Source organism: Mastacembelus armatus, chromosome 20 (assembly GCF_900324485.2).
Source record: "Mastacembelus armatus chromosome 20, fMasArm1.2, whole genome shotgun sequence".
NCBI lineage: Eukaryota > Metazoa > Chordata > Actinopteri > Synbranchiformes > Mastacembelidae > Mastacembelus > Mastacembelus armatus.
In genome coordinates, this window is record NC_046652.1 from 17931170 (window position 1) to 17951750 (window position 20581).

General features: G+C 40.4%; 1 protein-coding gene across 1 annotated transcript in view; it reads left to right on the plus strand.

Moving 5' to 3' along the window:
- adarb2 (adenosine deaminase RNA specific B2 (inactive)) overlaps window positions 1-20581 on the plus strand; it is a 174258-nt gene that overhangs the window by 95501 nt on the left and 58176 nt on the right. The window contains exon 2 of the mRNA XM_026292335.1: window positions 19829-19915. Coding sequence (XP_026148120.1) covers window positions 19829-19915 — 87 coding nt within the window. The remainder of the gene's footprint in view (window positions 1-19828; window positions 19916-20581) is intronic.

Genomic DNA, 20581 nt, shown 5'->3' on the forward strand with positions numbered 1-20581 from the left:
CAGCTGGAAATGGGGAAACAGCTACCCTGTCTGGTAGTAGAGACCAAAACCTGCCAGTACCTTTAACTGTAAGAAATGTACACATATTTAGTTAGTTTAATCTGTGTAAAAAAAAAAAAGTCTAGTAAAATGGTGAATTGCACTTCAGTTATGGTATATCAGAAGAAAGATAAAACCTCTTAGCTGGTGATAGTAGGCTGATTTTCATAAATTAGGGCAATGTTAACGTAGCTGTTTCCCCTTTTTCTGTTTTTTATGTTAAGCAGAGTTAACCATTTGTGAGCTGCAGCCCCACATTTAACAAATAATGTTATCAGTGTGACGTTGCTTCTGTTATTTGACCTACGACTGGAAAGTGAATATACATATTTCCTAAAACACCAAACTATTATTTTAAATACAAAAGTGTTGGAAAACAGCAATAATTGAAGAGGTCTTTAAATGAAAAAAATTTAGCCCTGGCAATTTACATTTTATTCATTCATCTGTGTATTCGTGCACTTTACTGTTTTTCTAGGACTTTGCTTTACACCGTCTGCATCAGCAGCAGTGGCAGCACTGGCAGCAAGGCGTCTCTTTGGCTGGGGTTGTGTCAGCTACAGAGATGAATAGCCCTCTGCTCTCGGCCCACTAAGTAATTCAGCCAATGATGAATCACTGCTCTCACTGACACCCAAATTGGAATCATTGGCTCCAGGAGCCAAAACTGGGGAAAAAAAACAACAAAAAAACAGAGGGACTATGGCAGTGGCATCTACTCATCTGTTACCGTGTCGCTCCTCAAGGCTGTACAAGGTATTTCCTCCCCTCCGTGTGCTCAAGGCCTCTGATAAAAGACAAGACAAAGGGCCTTTCAGGAATCTGTCACACTCGTATCCTTCCCCATCAAAGTGGTGCTACCGTGATATTTTCTCCATCATATTTGGAGTTGTTGAGACTGATAACCGTAGCCAGGCCCCTCATAAGAAAGTCGGTCTTGATTGAAAAGCTACAGCACAACCGTAATCTTTAGGGCATTCTGCAACATTTCAAATTATTTCGAGCAGCTTCTTTAGTATTTAAACATCTCTAAATGGTTTTCCCTTTAAGCTTTCCTGTTGTCCCAGTTGCCTCCTACACTATATTTCCTCCTCGAAAAGCAGCCTCGGTTAGGCTTCATCCTGCTGGCCGGAGTCTGTTGGCGGCGCATGTAAAACAAATCCCCCAATACAGGGAATGACTTAATGAACTTAATGAGGTTTTCTAATTACAGAGGGAAGTTAGCCCATGTCAAATGGGCCTTTTCTGCCTTCCTTGACATGGATTAACAGCCAGACTATTAAATCATTACAACAGAAGAAAGAGTGAAACACAATCAGTCATATCTGCTGTAATTTGGCCCTACACTCAGACATGTTGCTTCATTTGAAGTGAATGGAGCTTTTATTTTTTATATTGCCTAAAGCAGGATCTGAAACGCCACTTGAAACCTTCTCAGGGATGGTGAATGGTGAATAAAAACAACAGAAATGTTTTAGTGTCTGAGCCATAAGGGCCATAATCTCCACATTAATAGCTGTGATACAAAACAGACATTTTTTTCATGAGTTTGGACCATTCACGCATCTTTTCCTCCTAGTTTTTTTACTCATTGATCCTTTTTACACTTAGCTCTTTTTATATTTCTGTCGCTCTCCTTGTCTTTCTAACTCCTGCATGATTTACTTTGTCATCATTAACACATCAAAAGACCCAAGTGTGTATTTCAAAGTCATCTGATAACTGATACTCTTTAATGGCACACTGGAACAGTAATTAATTTCAAAAACATCCCATTTATTTGTTCTGGAAGTGAATGCTCCAGCCAAAGCAGCATAAATCCTCTCTGTTGCTGCAGCTCAAATTAATTTACGTGTTGCGTCTCCTCACATCCTTTGAGAATTTAATTATCTCAGCAAACAGGCTCTGGGTGTGTTTAATATACATTCTGTGAACACAGTTGTCGTGAAGCCAAATCAGTGCAGAGACATGTTTTATTCTAACCCCTCCATGTCGCTTGCCGTGAGCATGAAGACAAAACTTTTAAAAGGAAGAAGCAGATGAACTAGGGATAATATCTCTAGCCATTATGTATAACATTACAGGAGACTCAGAGTACCAACTAGCTGGTCCTGCTACACCCTAACCAGAGACTCCACTTGACATCCCTGTGAGCACACTTGATCCAAGTCAATCCAGAAGTCTTAGTGCTCTGGATTTCTGAGAGTAGCTCCTTGCGAATGAGGGCAAACCCACTTAGGTGTCTGTCACCTATGATAAATGACAGGTGGAGGATACAGGACTGAGTTCAGATCACGTTAGTCATGTTGGGGTGCTTCCCTTAGACCTAAAATAGTCAGTCAGTAGATATTCAGAAAGCAGAATAGACCATTATCTTTGCCATGAGGATGACGGCTGATGTTTGAAGGCACTTGTATGATGCAGAAGGGTGTGTCATCATCGTGGCCTGGACTTTGGAAACCACATTAAGCTTTGCTTGGGCTCACTGGTGAGTATGGATTAAGTCACATTCAGCTTCACAGCAGGGGAGTAAACAAGTATCCCTTTCCCGAGGACGTACAGTCTTAGCCAAATCCCAAAAGAACATCACGAATTTGCTTTTAGGGCTTTACAAACTGTACAGCATATCCTTGATGATGGTCCCCTTGATGCAGATTAGAAATTAACTTCCTGAAACACTCCTTTAACAGAGGAAAGGCCCTGTAATAGGAACCTGACCCACCTATCAAGTCCACATGGTTTTTACAGCAAAAGTTGTTGTCCTGCTGATTTTTTTTGTACATAATAATGTAATAAAAAGAGAAAAACTGCATGTTAAAAAAACACTGAAACAGAGCGGTGACAAATGAACTAGAGTGCAAGACACAGTGCTCGTTAGTGGGCAGTGCAAGAACAAATCAAGTGGTCACTGGTAGCACTATGTTAGATGGTCATAATTATGTGGTTGCATTGTAATTAGGCTAGGAAAGATATTTTTATTTGATCAACGCTTTTATAAATAAAATAAAATGAGTTGGATTATGGCAATTGGAAATGTTGACTGAGTTTCCACAAAAGGACCAAAAATTGCCAAAATTTTCACATCAAAAAAGAATGGAAAGATTTGTCTTGTATGAATCTGACCGAGGAGATAGTCTACTTATGGAGTCCACACAGATTTACTGTTTTTCCCACTGAGAAATATTTTTCAGGCTAATTCTCACATGAATCTTTAACTCAAAATCAAACTGTTGCCTTGTTTTATTCATGTAAGTCATCAGTTTTAAGGAGATTTAGCAATGCATTGAGCTTTTATCCATTTATATTTTATTGCATATTGATTTCACCCATGTGGTGGGTGGAAGACACTTGGACATATTCCTACAAATAACAACGTTTCCTTTATGTAGTGTATGCAAGGGTAATTCAAATATTAGATCAGATTTGAGTGATTTACAGAAGTTGAAATGTGGCAATAAAAGAATTACAGCTCCCTGTCATCTTTGTTTTGACAGACAATCCTGGTACAACACACATGAGCATATGCAGACAGCCAGACACACAGATACACACACTTGCACACAAAGTCAGCATGAGTCGCTGGGGATTTTCTCACAAATCGGCCCCCTAAAGGGAAAGAGGCCGGCATAAATCAGCTGGTGTCAGGGCTACAGACACCCACAGCTCCTTATCACCACACGCAGGCGGTCACACTCACAGATTGATAGGTAGATAGTGGGTCTGACAGCTAGCCAGGTAGAGAGGCTTACAGAAGCATGCACACAGAGTGGAGGCAGGCGGAGGCTGCCACAGATTGACAGGAAGAGGCAGAAACACAAGGCAGAGGGAGCGATCGTTGGGACATAAGTCTCACAATTGATGTTGGTTTGATGATCCTTATGAATAAAACTGTAATTATTTATAACCCTGCCCATTTATGTCTCTGATTTGGAACAACAGGAAGTGCAGTCTACAGTAAATTAATATGTCACTCGATGTTGTCATGCTATTCAATAGCCTGTTTCTTAAAGCCTGCGTGTTATCAGACTATAGTTATGGCTCAGTGGGCCCCTACTCACCTACTGGAAGGTTCAATAGGTAATTATTATCCCATAGATCTTTATTATCCTCATTACAGTATTGAAGATGGAGCATTCCTGCTTTACGTAAATTCTGCCCTTACAACTACTCACGTTACGTTTATAGGCATTAAAAGGACTCGGTTATGTTTAGGCATTAAAATCTCTTTGTAATATGTTGGCATTAAAGTCTTAATTATGTTTAAGCATTAAAAGTACTCGGTTATATTTAGACATTAAAATGGGTTATGTTCCGGCATTAGCATCTCTTGGTTATGTTAATTGTAAAGCCTGATACATTCTCCACGAGAAGCAAGAAATTGGTTCATTTTCTCAAGATGGCGCGAACGAACTTTGTTCTTGTATCAGATATCAGATATCGCCATGTTTTATGACAGACGCTCTCCTCCGTACACAACGTATCCTCTATTCACAAATTATTAGCCATTTGTGTGTCTTCATATGCCTTAAAAGATGTGTTATAAAGATTTTCATACTTCCTCACCACCTCTGGCAGCCTTTCGTCAAAACTATCCATTGCTATGACAACTGCCAGCTGAAAAAGCGAGAAGGCATTTCCGCTTTCTGCATTAACCACACCCACTTCAAATTTCTGACCAATCACACAATAGTTCTTGGACACCACCCGAGAAAAAAGTTCTGCCCAGATGATGTATCAAGAACAAGCTGCGAGAACTCCCAAACCAGGAAGAAGAAATTTCTCGCTTCTCGTGGAGTATGTATAGGCCTTTAGCTGAGCGCCACAGTAAAAGTCGCGACTTATCGCGGCAGAGTGACGCTTTGAACAGCTACTACCGTAGCATGTTAGTTAGCCCTATATGCTAACAGTTGCTGCTTACGCTATGGCAGAAAGACATAGGCTACTGTTTAACTAATACCTTTTTTGAAAGTCATGCATATTCCATATTACTAACAACTTGAGCATGTAAACAAACGCAAAGCTTGTTAGGCCGACCCTCATAGCTGTGCCAGGATTGGACAATCAAAGTGCCAATGCACTTTGAAGGATGCTTAGAAAATCTGAATTGCTGGTTTGTGCGCATCACTACACTTACAGTACACGCCGAGGATGGTCGCCTCCCTGCGGATCAAACCTATGTATGGATCTAAATGCACAAAGATTTGAAATACTGTCACAGGGCATTTATGAGACATTGTATCATACACAGCTACAATAGGTAGCAGTGCCAAACTTCATTTGTTTCCACCCATCAGACTTTACTAGAGCAGTTCTAAGCTGGTGTTCCATTTCATGGGTTTGTCTGTTTTGGGTCATGCACCAGGAGCAAAATGCTTTGCCTACACAGACAGCAGATAACATCCGATCCCATTATTTACTCTGTGGAAGACTTACACATTTGCTGTGTTCTTTTTTTCTCTTGGGAAGTTTTTCTTTTTTAAAATCGGTTTTCACCTGGTTACACTAGGGAGGATATCGCAATACTCTCTTAACAAACAAGCACAACCTTGAAATGACTAAAAATGTGTGGTATCACCCTAGAAATAGCAGCTATCCCCTTGAGATCAGAGAAAATGAAACCAAGGGGTGATCCACACTAGACATTTCAGGGAGAAAACAAACATATTGCTGAGTAAGTTTGACTTCTTCTGATACACACAAACTTCTTTATTGGAAATAATATTGTGATATTTTTTTTAAGAGGCTTAGGCCTTGCATCTCATGTCTCCTAGCAACCATGCTTCATATCATGGAGGTTAATGGAAGATTTGGCTGCAGAAACAATGAATAACAATCACAGACAAAAATGGTACCTGCTGTTGTTAATTCTGTATGGGTGTAGGCTGAATGAGTAACACTAACGTTGTTAAATTTGCATTCATTAGAAATTAAATTATATATATAATATATATTAGTTTTCTTTCTACATCTTCAGCAAAATTTAATCTTGTGGTTTTGTGCTGTTGTGTGAGCAATATTTTTCTTATTGGACATCTGGAGAGGTTGCCTTCATGCAGTGTCCTTCACACTGTCTGATCAGTCACTGAAACACCAATTTCCACATATAATTCTTGTGCCAAGTCAGAAGCATTTACCTGGCTGATTTTCAATGAGAGTTCGTGTAAAATCGATTTGTGCATGGTTTGCACTAGTCACAGATGAACTGATCTATATTTTTACTGACCTTTGGGTCAATCGTCTCTCTAAGCAGAAGCTCACAATTATGGAGCACTTCACCACTAGATCTGAAATCAAAAAGAGGACTGAAGGATTATCACTACATCCTTGGAACAATGACTGATGTGACTACTGTGTGGAGTGGAGTGTTGGATTCACTTGTTTGTGATGAACCAGTGAGTTCATGTATATTATCACAGTTTTATGTCAGCCTCAAGAGAAATGTGGACCGAGTAGGTGGATATTAGTATACGAGTATGTTTGTTCTGTTTCTCCTGTTCTTTGGTTATTACATTGACAGGTAACGTGTCTTTAGACATAATAGTATAATTCTACCACCGTGGACAAGAAATCTCCACACACACACACACACAACTATTTAATTTTAATGCTTCTGAACTTCTGACTTTGCTTCCATCCTGCATTTAGGGAAGCATTGTAGAGGCCCTTCCCGTAATAGATCAGCCTGCTTTATCTTCAAAAAGATAAAAACCGAAATGAGCAGAAACATCAGTCTCCCCACTACAAGTCAGGTGTGCGGCGCACTTCAAAGTCAAAAGAAGTCATGAATGCGGCACAAATGAAGCCCCTGGTGTGCCGATTCAAACTTCCACATCTCGATAATGACCTCTCTCCTACAAGATTACTCATCATTCATTCAGCCGCTGCAGAGGTGGGAAGGTAGAGCTGGCTTGCAGAGTCAAATAAGCTCTAAGAGGTGGTGGGTGATGGAGGGGCTGGGGGATTGTGTGTAATGAAAGAGATTTGGAGTAGTTTGGAAAAGACTTTTTGATGCACCATCAGAAGAATAGTCAGAATAATCAGTTGTATTTTCATGTAATGATTGCCTTGCGATGTTTGGCTTCATTAGCTCTTTTTTATCTTCTGTTTAAATATGGTGTGATTGCTACTCAACACTTTTCTGTCTATGACTTATTTCAGTTTGATGCTACTGATTATAACACTGAGCAGTTCTAGTCACAACCTTTATTTAAGCCTGAAAGAGTAAATATATTTGTATTTGTATTTAGCGAGAGAGAGAGAATTTGTTCAAGGTCCTGAGATGTAAGGATATAATGCCTTTCTTCATCATAATTGCATGCAAGTGATTCTCTAAAGTGTGGCTGCACCTCAGTGCCAGTCTACAAAATGCTGGGTGCTGGAACACCATGTTCTCTGGTAAGAACTGATCATCCAACCTCCTGCCAGAGTATTGACCCTGTAACTACCAGCAGTGAAATCTTCTGCCCCCTTCATGATGCATTTCTTTCCTGTATCACCCACACAAGAAATGACACTACTGAAATTGATCATTCACACTTTGACAGATTAGTTGTGATTCTGCCTTCATCACAGTGCAGCGAGTGTAATTTTGATGATGATCTAATGTGTGTTTCACACTTTCTCCCTCTGTTCATAGTGCACACCTCCTTCTCTGTTGCTTGTCCACACCACCGCCATATCCCTGGCAGATATTAAGTCACTCTGAGCGTTGAGCTAAGAGAAGAAACAGAACTTACACAGAAGTAATGTAAAATCATGTTATTTGTCAGACAGAACAAGCAAATTGAAGACATCATTGTGAGCTGTCTGAATCAGTGAAAGGCACTGTTATATATAGTGTCCACCTTTGTTTAGCGCGTCTGCATAACACATGACGTCAATTTTATCATCTGCCCAAGCCTGTTTGTGTGGAGCAGGTGTAGCTCTTGGTCTTCCTTTCCTCATGAGATCCAGTGTCATCATAGCATTTGATCGTTTTGGCGACTGCACTTGGGGGTACATTCAAAGGTCTTGAGAACTGACAGGTTGACTGACCTTCACTTTTATAAGTAATGATGGACTGTCTTTTCTCTTCCCTGTTTCTTCCCATAATATGGGTTCATACAGCAGTTGTAGTAGCACTAATAGGGCTATTGATTTAGTACTCACCCTTCCTCTACACAAGACAACTGATGGTCTAAAAGCAATAAGCATTAACATTAAGACAGCAAGAAGAGCCACAGACTGACTTCTGACAAGGCAGACCAAGCTGTCATCAAAGCTAAATGCAGCTACTTTGGACAGTCTAACATATAAGACTGAGGTTGTGTAACACCTTTTTTGTTTACGGCATAATTCCATACGTGTTCTTTCATACTTTGGATGTTTCCTTTATTAATATACAGAAAACCCACCGAAGGAGAAGGTGTGTCACTAACGCTGTGATTTAAAAGACTGTTGATTAATGTGCACCCATGGTACACAGGTGACCTGTGGTTTTTGTACACAACTTTAAGGGAAGTCACACCAAGTGGTTTTAATGCCTAACTCTAACAAATAGGTTTTGTGCGTAATCCTTAGGACCTATATGAGGCTAGAGTGCTGCATGTCCATCACTATAATGATAACAAAGATCTGTGGGATGATACCAACCTATATGTTTATGCTTGATTAACCTGGCCAGTGATTATGTCAGCGTAATTGCAATTAAGTAATTTATAAATGTCACTTCTTGGGGACATTGTTGTCTTTTTATAGTCAGGAAGTCACCAAAGACATTCTACTGACTAGAGGACTATAATAATTTTATAGGTCAATGGGATATCTGTCAGAGAGAATTAAAGCTTTAGAACACAGGAGCAGAGAACAGAGGATGAAGACACATACAGTACCGTCACCTCAGTGGCACCAAATCAAAGAAATACAGCAAAAACCTTTTACCACGTCTTTGTGGTCATATTCTACTGCTCTATTATTTAGCACACTTCTCAGAAATTGGTGACTCTTTGAAGAATAAATATGTCTTTTCTCTTTCTGTTCATTTCTGCTTGACGCTACAGTCATTTCGTGTGAAGGTTCTGGTTTTTTAAACAAGGTGCATAATGATGCACTTCTGAATGCAACACTTGGTGGAATTATAGTGTGGAAAGGCCACACGTTTCTCTTTGGGACATCTCTTTTGTAAATCAACTGTGGCCAGTGTTTGTATATGTATATGAGAGATATTTACTTTTATTTATTTTTTTTAATGTTTGAATTTAGATTTAAGAACAGTAATCAACAGATTATTGGCAATGAATGTGACTAATCTTGTAAGTTTAAACCTGATACAGGACATACTGTATCTCAGAATAACACTTCGCTCCATTAAATTACAGGAGATTACATTTCCCTGCATTGCTCACTCATTTAGCTTTTATTTTTTTCTATATGAATTCAGGCAAAGTAGAAAATATGTTTTAAGTTTGTTAGAATATGATTGTGCTAACACAAACCTTAAACCAGATGCAGAAGCTGTTCCATTTTCAATTGAAGTAAATGTAAGACTGATATTTCTAAGATACTGAGTGCCCTGGAATTTTCCAAGTCTCTTTGCAGCAAGTATTACCACATTGTCATTCCCCCCTGCAACATTAATGTCATTCTTAAGTAGCCAGGGAAAGTGCTTGTCATCAGATAAAAGTGTTTTTTTCCTCCCCTGAAAAATAGATTTCTGTGCAAGCACTAAGCCATTTACATTTCACTCAAAAGCCCCACTTCTCCACTCCTTCCAGCCCTCCTGTTTTTATTGTACCCAGTATTAAAATATTTCACCAAAAATGTTCATCCCATTCGGTGGTTTTATTCAGGGCTGTGTTTACAGCATTGCCTTTTCTAGTATGTATATATAACATCCATCTAGACCCCCTTAGTCCTAACCAGGGTCCCAGGGATCAGCTGGAGCCTATCCCATCTCTCTTTGGGTGAAAGGCAGGGGTCAGTCCATGGCATCATGTATATATATATATATATGATGCCATGGACTGACCCCTGCCTTTCACCCAAAGAGATATATATATATATATATATATAACATTTTTTGCTAATATTCTGAGCAGCATCAGGACTACATGCCCAATGAGAGGTGCTGTAAAAAATCTGCCACCAATGTAAACCTGATGACATAAAGCATGGCAAACAGTTATCGTGCAGGTTATGAACATAGGTCACATTACTATAGGTCTTTAAATTATGATTTAATTATCTCTTCACCTTTCCTTCGATATCAAGGATTAAACAGACGCTTTAATGTGAAACATACAGACTCCCTTTATTCATCGTCTTTTCCTTTCCTCTTCTGCATCCCATTTCTTCACTCCCTTCTAGCCCAACAATCAGATGGCTTGTGTGAGCAAGTCCCAAGTGGCCAGGCAGCCGGGCCGCCTGAAACTTGTGACTAGCCATGTTCTTCAAACATCATGCTGCAACCAAAGCATGGCAGGATGACAGATAGTCCCTTCAATATACAGTGACAAACAAATTAGTGCAAAGATGCTTCTCACTGCATACCAGATGTGTTGGGCTCTGTGGTATGGAACAGTTGATGAAAAACTTTCCACGTCCCATCTGTGCTTTGCTGCGACCATTGGTGCAGCAATTTGTGCTGAACAAAGTAGTGCAAACAGCCAGCCTGATTATATGTGTCATAATGTGAGACATAAAACACTGTTGGGGGAGATCACACCAAAGCCTCCAGGTTTATTTGATGAATGGAGAGGGAAGCCATTTAGCAGCAAAGGATGTAGGTAAAATAATGAATGGATGGAGGAAGAGGTGAATAAACAGGATATGAAGGAAATAGGTAAGCTGGGTGGTAAGAACAGAAAATGGAGAACATAAAAGTGTGAAATACAAATTTCTTTTGGCCCTCCAACCACATAAATTGTGTTTTGTATTAAGTTGCACTAAAAATATCACACTACTTTCAGCTATTTTTCTCCCTCACACCTTCACTCTCCTTGGAGCATTGCTTTCCATCTCTAGCCACCTTTCAGGCTTGAGCTGGTGACTGCAGGGCTGTGACACGAACGGGCCAATTTGTATCTAACCTCACACCTACCTATTGACTCCCACAAAGTCTGAGATTGGAGACCACATGCAGGGTCACATCACCATCTGAGTGCCACATCAGCGTGTTCGTCTGCTTACTGCCAAGGCAAGAAATAAGCAAAACAACATTTTCTCTTTTCTCTATTCTGCAGCAGGACAGGATTTCAGCTCCAAGTAGACAAATGTGACAGAAGTTGAGAAAATGGTGAAAAGGATTCACACATCAAACTGGAGAACGGTAGCATTTGATATTCATGCTTTGCTCCAGCACAGATGACAGCACTATACGGTTGCACAAGGAAGCCTAGTTCACTGACAGACAGAGGGATAACTGTTGGAGGGAGATGAGCAACAACACATTGAGAGGCAGAGACATTCCTGACCTGCTTAGTGTCATTACACCACAGACTTATCTCGCTCGCTCTGTCTTGTAAATACACTCCAGTGCTTGTTATCAAACGAACGAGGCGACAGACCTCATCCAGGTTTGGGTTCTCAGCTTCCTTTGCATACTTGTAAATGAGTTATTCTCATGGATGACAGCCTACATTAATATTCTGGTAAGGAGGGAAGCTAGTGTGCATTTAATCCGCCACTTATCGGGTAGCGATCGTGATCTTTGTAGAACTTTAGGGGGGAAAAAAGTCATGGCTGTTTGCTTTTAATTGCTAAAAGGTATTCGGTGGATGGATGGCAGCAGCATATGAGATTCATTTTGCTTATTTCTATTCCTTCTCCATCTCCGTGCTGTGCTGACATTTTAACTCAGGTTAAGTTTATTCTTAAGATGAACTGTTGGCTTCACTCTTTTCATAAAGGCTTTTTCAACACCATAAGGTACTATTGTTCAGATGCTGTAATTTTAGGAGAAAAAGCTTTTGCAATCAGTTCAGGGTTTTTGTTTTTTTTTTTTGCTACATCAAAAGCCACACTTTTGTACAGTTTAGCGATAAGCTATAACATTAAACGGCTTTTATCATGTCAGTATTTTTAAAATCTTATCCAAGTGAAAGTAACTGTGACTATGAGAGGTCATTGCTTGAGGAGATGTTAGCAGTGTTAGGCTGCCGTGTGTTCATAAGCTCCGCTGTACCATCTCACCGTCCGCTGGCTTTCTATGACAATCATCAGCCGTCACACACTCTGAGCAGGTTCCTCAATGACACTCAACCATGGCAAGCTGCCTCTCAGGAGCATTAGAGTGTACTCTGCTGAGTCTCATTGCTACAGTGGAATAGCAAAAAGAGAAAAGAGAAAAAGTGGCGTCAAATTTTCCACTGTGCCACAATATGATTAAGCACCGACGGTACTCTACCTATCCTCCAACATGGAATACATCTGTGGTCACCTCAGTTCTCTTCAAGTGAAGTTGACCTCACTTCAGGTGCTGCCTATGAATTCAGAAAGGTTCTGTTAAATCTTATCTCTGATTCTGTTAGTGTTCAAGCGCAGGGACCAGCAGCAGCAAAGCAACACCAAAATGAAACACTGTTTGAATGAAAGTGAAATACTTGACTTAAATAAGAAACTGTACAGTTTCACTCTTTGAGACCGTATAGAAATAGCGCTGCTTTTATGCCCTGTTCATTATATCTTGGCTAGCGTTTGCTGGCTTTAAAAACATGTTTTTGGCTTCTTTAACTGGCACAAAAAATCTTGGCTTTGTTTCTATCTAGACTTATTGTGCAGCTTGCACAGTAACTCTAGTGAATCAATGTGTAAAAATATGATGAAGAAACTAGATTTTCAAAATAAAAAATTAAACAGATTCTATAAGGTCTGTATTTACAAAAATTCAATTCAATTTATTTGTATAGTGCTAAATCACAATGTGATCATCTCTAGGCACTTTACATAGACGCCCAACAAATCCCCTAAGAGCAAGCACTTGGCAACAATCGAGTGGTAAGACTCTTTAACTGACGAAACCTCCAGCAGAATCGGGCTCAGTTTGGGCAGCCATCTAAATACTGCCATGAACCAGTCGTTGTATAAAGATAAATTACGGTCTGAAACTGATTAAAATGCATTCTGTCTGCACAGAAACTAACACATTTGTGTTGACTTGTGAGAGAAAGCTCCAAAAAAAAAAAAAATCCTATATCCTGCCAGTAATTATCACGAGCCTAGGTAGTCAATGTAAACAGGTTCCCCACCTGACACTTGCTTTTACACAACAGTCAATATTTATCGAGCCCAACATCTTAGAACTTGAGAAATCACACATCTAATCACATTATAACCATGTTTGATTAGCCCGGAGTTCTACTGTACTTGGGTCCCTTTGCTGTGTTAGTATTATTTATGATTTAGTTGTTGGGGCTTACAATGGCCTTGAGAGCGCAATTTGTAAAGTTCCACAGTGACATAGGAGATAAAATGACAAAAGCTGCAGTTGCAGTCTTGCTTCTCTGGTGTAACTATGTAACAGATATTTTGCCCCCCAGCAGTCAGAATCACTGTAAGACCTATTTATCGCATTTAGCGATACAATTTTGAACATGCTGAAGTGGAATGATTTTTTTCTCACCCTGACTTTTCTTCTGGAAAATACATGCTTGCAGATCATATAAATCCTTAATGCAAGTAATTTTAAAACATTACAGCAGAAGTAATTTGAAAACATTGCCATAGAAAATGAGGTTTCAATTACATAGTCAGTCTGCAGCTGCCATTTTAATACAATGATATGATTCATACAGTAACTTATGTCAGATGACATGGCTGTTAATTCTGTTTTAGGAGCAGGCTAGCCACAGGAGGCTAAAACAAATCCTACAAAATCATATCAGTCTCCAAGGTTTTATAAAAACAGCCTATATTCTTCCTTATTGAAATGCCACTCTTAATAATAACATACCAGGGTATTAAGGAGAATGGCCAGTGTTGTTTGATAAAGATGTATTAATCATATCTGTTCTGTTGAGGAGACAGACAACTTGTACTATTATGTGCTATGCACGGCAAAACCTACTTTAAAGAAAACTACCATGTGATCATGATACTCAAACTCAGATAAATTCACTCCAGTAAAATGCTCAGGTTATGGCTAATGTGACATAAAACACTAACAACATGGAGAGCTCAAATTACTCCCAGAAATTTACAATCTCCAATGGCTCCTGATTTTCCTGATTCTGCCTCGCACACCTGCTTCTAATTCCCTCATTAACTCCCAGGCCCGATGCTCACATCAACCACACCAGTTCCCAGTTCCTTCATCACTTCCCTAGTGTATGTATCTGTTTTCCAGTTTGTCTGTGGTCTTTTCATGACTTAGCTTTTCAGAAAACTTTTCTGAATTTAACTACCCATTTTTGTACACAGCTTGCTTCTTGGCTCTTCCCTCTCACCTATTACCCCTGGACTCTACCTATTTTTGTTCTGGGTTTCAGGTCTGCTATCGTCCTCATTTTGGACTCTGGTGACATTTAAAACTGACGATACAAAAACAAAATATGTTTTCATTTTTCTCTTGGAGTTTCAATGCTCAAAAGTCACATGATAAAATTTCAGTATGCACAATCTTTTTATATAACCTTTTGATTTCTGTATATAGATAAAAGGTGCAGATTACAGTAAAGAGTGCCCATTTTTATGTGACTCATGTTCAAACGTCAGATTAGAGAAGTGACAGGAATAACAATGCAGCCGCTCATTTAGTGGTTCACTGGCTTTCAATCTGAGACTTACAGGAAGACATTGAGAGAAAGAGACAGGAGAGAGAGCTAAAGGCAGGTGATGAACAGGAAGAGAGAGCGGGAGTCAATGATTTCCCCGGCGCTTGTTTCAATGGTGTCTCCCGTCGCTCATCTGACCCATTTGTTATGCTGAGCCATGGGGAAATCTGATTGGGCTCATTACCCCCTCCTCAGAACTGATAGGGGAGGTGCAAGGAAAGAGAGAGAAAAAGAGAGAGGCTCTTCTCTAGCTCATCATGAATGACCAGTGTTGTCACTATCAGGAGTGTATGGCCATCTGCCAAGCCGCTCTCTATCTCACCTGGCTCTCCTCTGCCTCTTTGCCTTTGTGCCATAGAAACAAATGAGTCATCTCCTCTTGCCATGTCCTAGTGCAGTGGAGGATGGGTGTAGTGAACTGAGACCATTGGCATGCATTGTCTCATTCATCCAGTGAATAAGAAGGGATGGATGATAGATACCGTGAAGGGCATGTAAGGTAACAATTTCCACCTCAGCAGTTGTGGTCGGTGGTACATTTGATGAACTGCACATTGGGCAGCTTTTTTCTTCTTAGCTTTGAAGTTAGCCTTTAACAGAGAAAATGATATATTCTTCTTACATGTGAAAATGTGATTCTGATATTATGTGAGGTCACTGGGACACAGAAAATAATAGATTTGGAAACAAAAGGCCTGCCGCACTGCAGGCAATTCAACCTGTTATTAAAGGACATTTGGATGTGGCCGCACCTGAGCGCGAGTGCCCAATAGCATCCGGTCTCCGAAACTAAGCAGGGCTGTGCCTGGTTAGTACTTGGATGGGAGACCAACTTGGAAGACCAGAGGCCACTATCCTCAGCCACTGAGGTTGTGTCAGGAAGGGCATTTGGTGTAAAACTTGTGCCATATCAAGCATGTGGATCAATTAATCTGCTGTGGTGACCCTGAATGGAAGCAAATAAAGAAATTAAAGGACATTTCGATCATTTGTTTTTTATTTAAAAGGGCTTTTTGTGGTCTCAAAGTCTTGCAGCCATATGAACTTCCATGACACCATTACAAGTTTATTCAGTCTCAGAGTTACTTAAAACATAATTATATTTACACTCAACTAACTTCATCTATCTCCCATTACCATTGAAGTATCCAAAAATCTTTGATGTGAACTTGTATAAAAGATAAAAAGCTAATGGTGGATAGACTGAAAACAGAGGAAACAGGAAACAGCTGTTTGTATCAAATCAGCACTGTCTGTTAAGTGTGTCATTATTTTAACCAAACTCATGATCTCTCTTTCCAAGTGTGATTTTGTACTCAAACCTGGTATACTCTGTGCTTATTATCATGACTGATGCATGATGATCACCTAAGGAGTCATTGTGATTCTTTCAGGCAGTTTCCCAAAGCTCGTAACCATAGGCGAAGCTTAGATTATACATTGACTCATAAATTGAAAGCTTTCCTTTCCCGCTCATGTAAAATGCCCCCATTACTGCTGACACTCATCCCAGCTACTTCACACTTGGCTGCAAACCAATCTAGTCCTTGCACAACAAACAAAGAGAACCACATCATTTGCAAAAAGCAGAGGAGCAATTCTGAGGTCACCAGAATGGAAATAGTCCTCTCCCCAGGATTTGCTGTGAACTCCTAGACATTTGAGCTGGGCCCAAGAGAACCCACAGCATCACCATATGGGCATACCCCTAATACCAAATATTCAGACCAACCACTAGGGGAACGAGCACCGCTCGTGGTGCACCTGGTCGAACTGCAGGCGAGAAAACCACCACTACAGCCATCTCATATGTAATAGGCCAAAGGGAAACCCCACATGACCCCAGAACAGATACATAACCAGTGGTGTTGTCACCACCTGGTGGGGAGCAAAGTTCTCCAACAGAGACAGGGGTGCAGTCCCTCTCTCCACAAAAACAGCCCTTATGCTGATCAAGTTCAGCTCCACACCCAGGTAGACAGTGACCTGAGTGCATACTCAGAGGGGAGCTCTTCTTCCAATCCCCAGGACAGACAGACAAGACACTGGTTCCACTGTCTGCAGCAACATCTCTTCCCAGGAGGGAGCCAGTAAAAGCGGATTCTTCAGATAACACAACACCGTCATTCCCCATTTCTGCAGAGGCTCCAACCTTGTCTCCACACTTCAGGAAAATGTGTGAGACAAGTGAAAATATGCATCTTTCAGGTCTATGCAGGTGAACCAGACACCCTGATGAACTCACTGCATTGCCTGCACCAGTATTAGCATGTGAAACGTCTGCACCATCATTGCATTTTGAACTGGGGCAAATAGAGAATAAGCCTTATCCTTATCTTGGGAACAGGAAAGTAGCCCAACTCACCTCCTCCCAGGGGATCCTGGGAAGTCAACCTTTTTACCAGTACTTTGTGCAGCTCTGCTAACAGCATGTGAGCATGCACCAAAGAATGAAGGCGAGTTTCCGTCACTGCAGTGAACACCAGTCGCAGACAAAATGTGCATATTTTCACTGGCAGTACAAAGAGCACTGTGCAGCATTAGGGCCAGCTAACCATATTTAACAAATTACCACACACCTGAGGGTTATAATTCATAACCACACAAACAACTATCTCTGGTCATATTTGGCAACCATGCAAAAATGATAAATGCAAGAATTTATAGTATAGTGTAGTATAGGCATGAAAGACAACAGTATGGAGATCAGTGATGTATCAAATTTCTGGCCAAAGCTTTTCTCTTAATATAGATTTGACTGTTTAGAGTATCAGTATATTCTCAAAGGAGAATGGATGTATTTAAGCTGTAGCAGCATCTGCTTTAAAAGCTCGTGATCTATTGGACACACTGTGTGCATCTGTTTTCACCAAGCTCTGGTATCTCATTACCCAGTAGGCCCTTTGACTTGGCAAAAGCTGTTAAGTGTGTGGTTTAGACCCCTTGGCCAAACAGGATTGCCTAATGTACATTACAGGCCCCATTGTGAACGCTCAGGGTCCTGTGTGTTAATTGCCAGGATTGCCATGCTCTGTAATTTTATTCTTGATGTGAGTATTTCTTTCACGCTACAAAAGAGTTGGATTTATTTTCTTTCGCAAATGCAGAAATGCTCAGATATGCTGTACCGGCCAGCAGACCCTTAAACACCCCCAATTTTTCCACTTTCGTAAACACACCAAACAGTCATGTTTTTACAGTAAACAGGACTTTAGAGAATTTAAAAACAATATAGGCTGATTTGAGAGTGGTCTGGATAATGACGCTGTTGGTCAAGGGAGTCATTTAGGGCCAAATTGCTGCTTGTGTAGGGCTTCAGTCCATAATTAGGTCAGAATGCAAATGCTTATGTTGTGATGTTGGCCCATGAGGACTAGCACAGCTCAAGTCAGTGCTTAGAGTGTATCCATGTGTGTCAGAGTGACTCATTGAGCCCCTGTAGTGTTGAGCTGGGAACAGTGAGAGCGCGTCAGTGATCAAGCTCATTCACAACCTTGAGCTCTTATCAAAATATGTTTATTGCACTGTAATGTGGCACCTCGTTTATGTAGCATTTAGCTCTGTGAAACTGTCACTGCTGCAGGCTTGAAAGCTGCACCAGGAGCATAGTGCAGGGAGGCAGGGAGCTGGAGAGACTTTTAACCTCAGCCTCACCCTTTAACCTTCCACACGCCTACACAAACTGAATTCTACCTCTGTTTCTTCCTCTTGTTTTTTCTAACTTTATCACTTTCTCCTACTTGTGTCCACCTCAGTTTCCTCCTCCTTGTTGCTTCTCCCTTAACTTTCTATTTTATTGATTATTAGCTGTTGGGAAGAGAGAGGCGGTGTAATTAGGGAGCCAGACTAGCCTGTCAATTCTGCTCAGTGCTGCATGGAGAGCACCAGACCAAACAATGGCCCTAATAGGGCTTCATACTGTAAACAACACGCACACCTGGACAGCAGCAGGCCCCAGAGAGAAACAGGAGAGAGCTGTTGTGGACAAGCTAGCTCTGACAGAGAGAGAACGTTTGTCTCCACAGATGTAAATGGTGTGTTTGGAAGCTTTAACATACCTAAATAAAAACGAACTAAACAAATAAGACAAGTGAATTACTATGCATGTTGCTTTCATTTTTCTGTATGCATTCAGTGTATTGTAAGTAAATGAAAATATCAATTAATAAATGTTTTCTAATTAAATAAATTGCTTTTTTGTTTGTTTGTTTCCATAGTGACATGAATCTGAGTGTAAAATCACAGCAGAAAAGTAAGAGAGGAGGAGTGTCTCATTTCAGTTGTGTTCAGAAGAGGGCAGCATGTGCCAGAATTTATATTGCAAAGTTTATGTTGCCTTCAGGTGCCAGGGAGTTTTGAGTTTTGAGATGGAGATGAATCATCATGCCAAAATAAGAAAAAGCAAACAACTGTCCAATCACAGCTCAGGAGCAGGTCTTTGGGCAGAGCTAATAGGCCTTTTTCATGTTATCTGACCTGTAGCTTCAGTTGTATGTCTCTCTAACAGACTCATTCTGGGGCCTCTGTTGATCAGTATAACATGTTTATTCCGTTACCAACCAGCAGGCTACTCTAGAACAGAAATGAGAAAACAATAAATCAATATAAGAAATAATAATAATTTAGAACTAACTTGATAACAGATTTGTTTAACTCTTTCAAGGAGAAAAAAAATTTCACTGTATCATTTCACCTATGGTACCAATTTGTTTGTTTCCTTATTTAATAATATAGTATTTTAAATCCTCTGTGTATATATATATATATATATATATATATATATACATATACATATATATATACATATACATATATATATAGGCCTGTGTGTATATAGGTCTGTGCTTGCTTCCTTGTGTGTGAACACTTTTGTCCATGCCTGGGCGACAAACAGCCCTGTGTGCATACTCCTGCTCAGTTATGCTTCGTCTCTGTCACCATGTTAGGCCGACTGTGCTCTTCGGCTTTAATCGATAGAACTATCAAAACATCTATGCCGCTGCCCTCTTGTTGACTCTGTGTGTCTCTTGTCTCTCCTCCAGAGAAAGTCAGTATGATGTCAGCATTGATCGCTCCCTTCAAGTACATAAGCCCTGGGACCCGCAGCACAGAGGACGAGGACAGTTTAAGTAAGCTGTTTCTTTGCTTTCTGTCTGTCGGCATGCTGCTCAGTGGCCGACCTAATGTTGCACTCATTTCTGTCATCTGCATAATGAATTATTTGGGATATGGGCTATCTGATTACACACCACTGTCAGCTTGTATATTAAAATCTTTGTCATCTTATAAAACTAGGCTAAATATGTGCATTTAAATGTTGAGCTTTCATACACATCGACTAGAGCTACAATCTGCTTCAGACCAGCACTTGAGCCCAGCCTCCCTTTTCACCATTAACATTCTTGTGGCAAGATCTGAACACATTTTTGTTCATTTCCCATCAGAAATGCAATACGCCACCACTTCCCCATAACCAGGTTTGAAGAGCGTGTCACAGCTGTTCAGACTTTGCTCTCACGGAGGATAGAAGTGTGAAATAAAGCGAGCTACAGACATTTCTCTCATCCTTTCTCAGAATGTCAGCCACTCATCATGATCCCCACCCCATTACAAATAGGATTGACGCTTTTCATTGGCCACTGGGACCAGTGTTTCTCACCAAGGAAACAGATTTAGGTCCAATTTGGAGGCAGATTACAGAATGATTTGGGAGATAACATCAGCATTTTTAAGGGATTTGGATTTGGATTTTAAAACACTTACACACATATGGCACAGCTCTATAGTATGCAGTC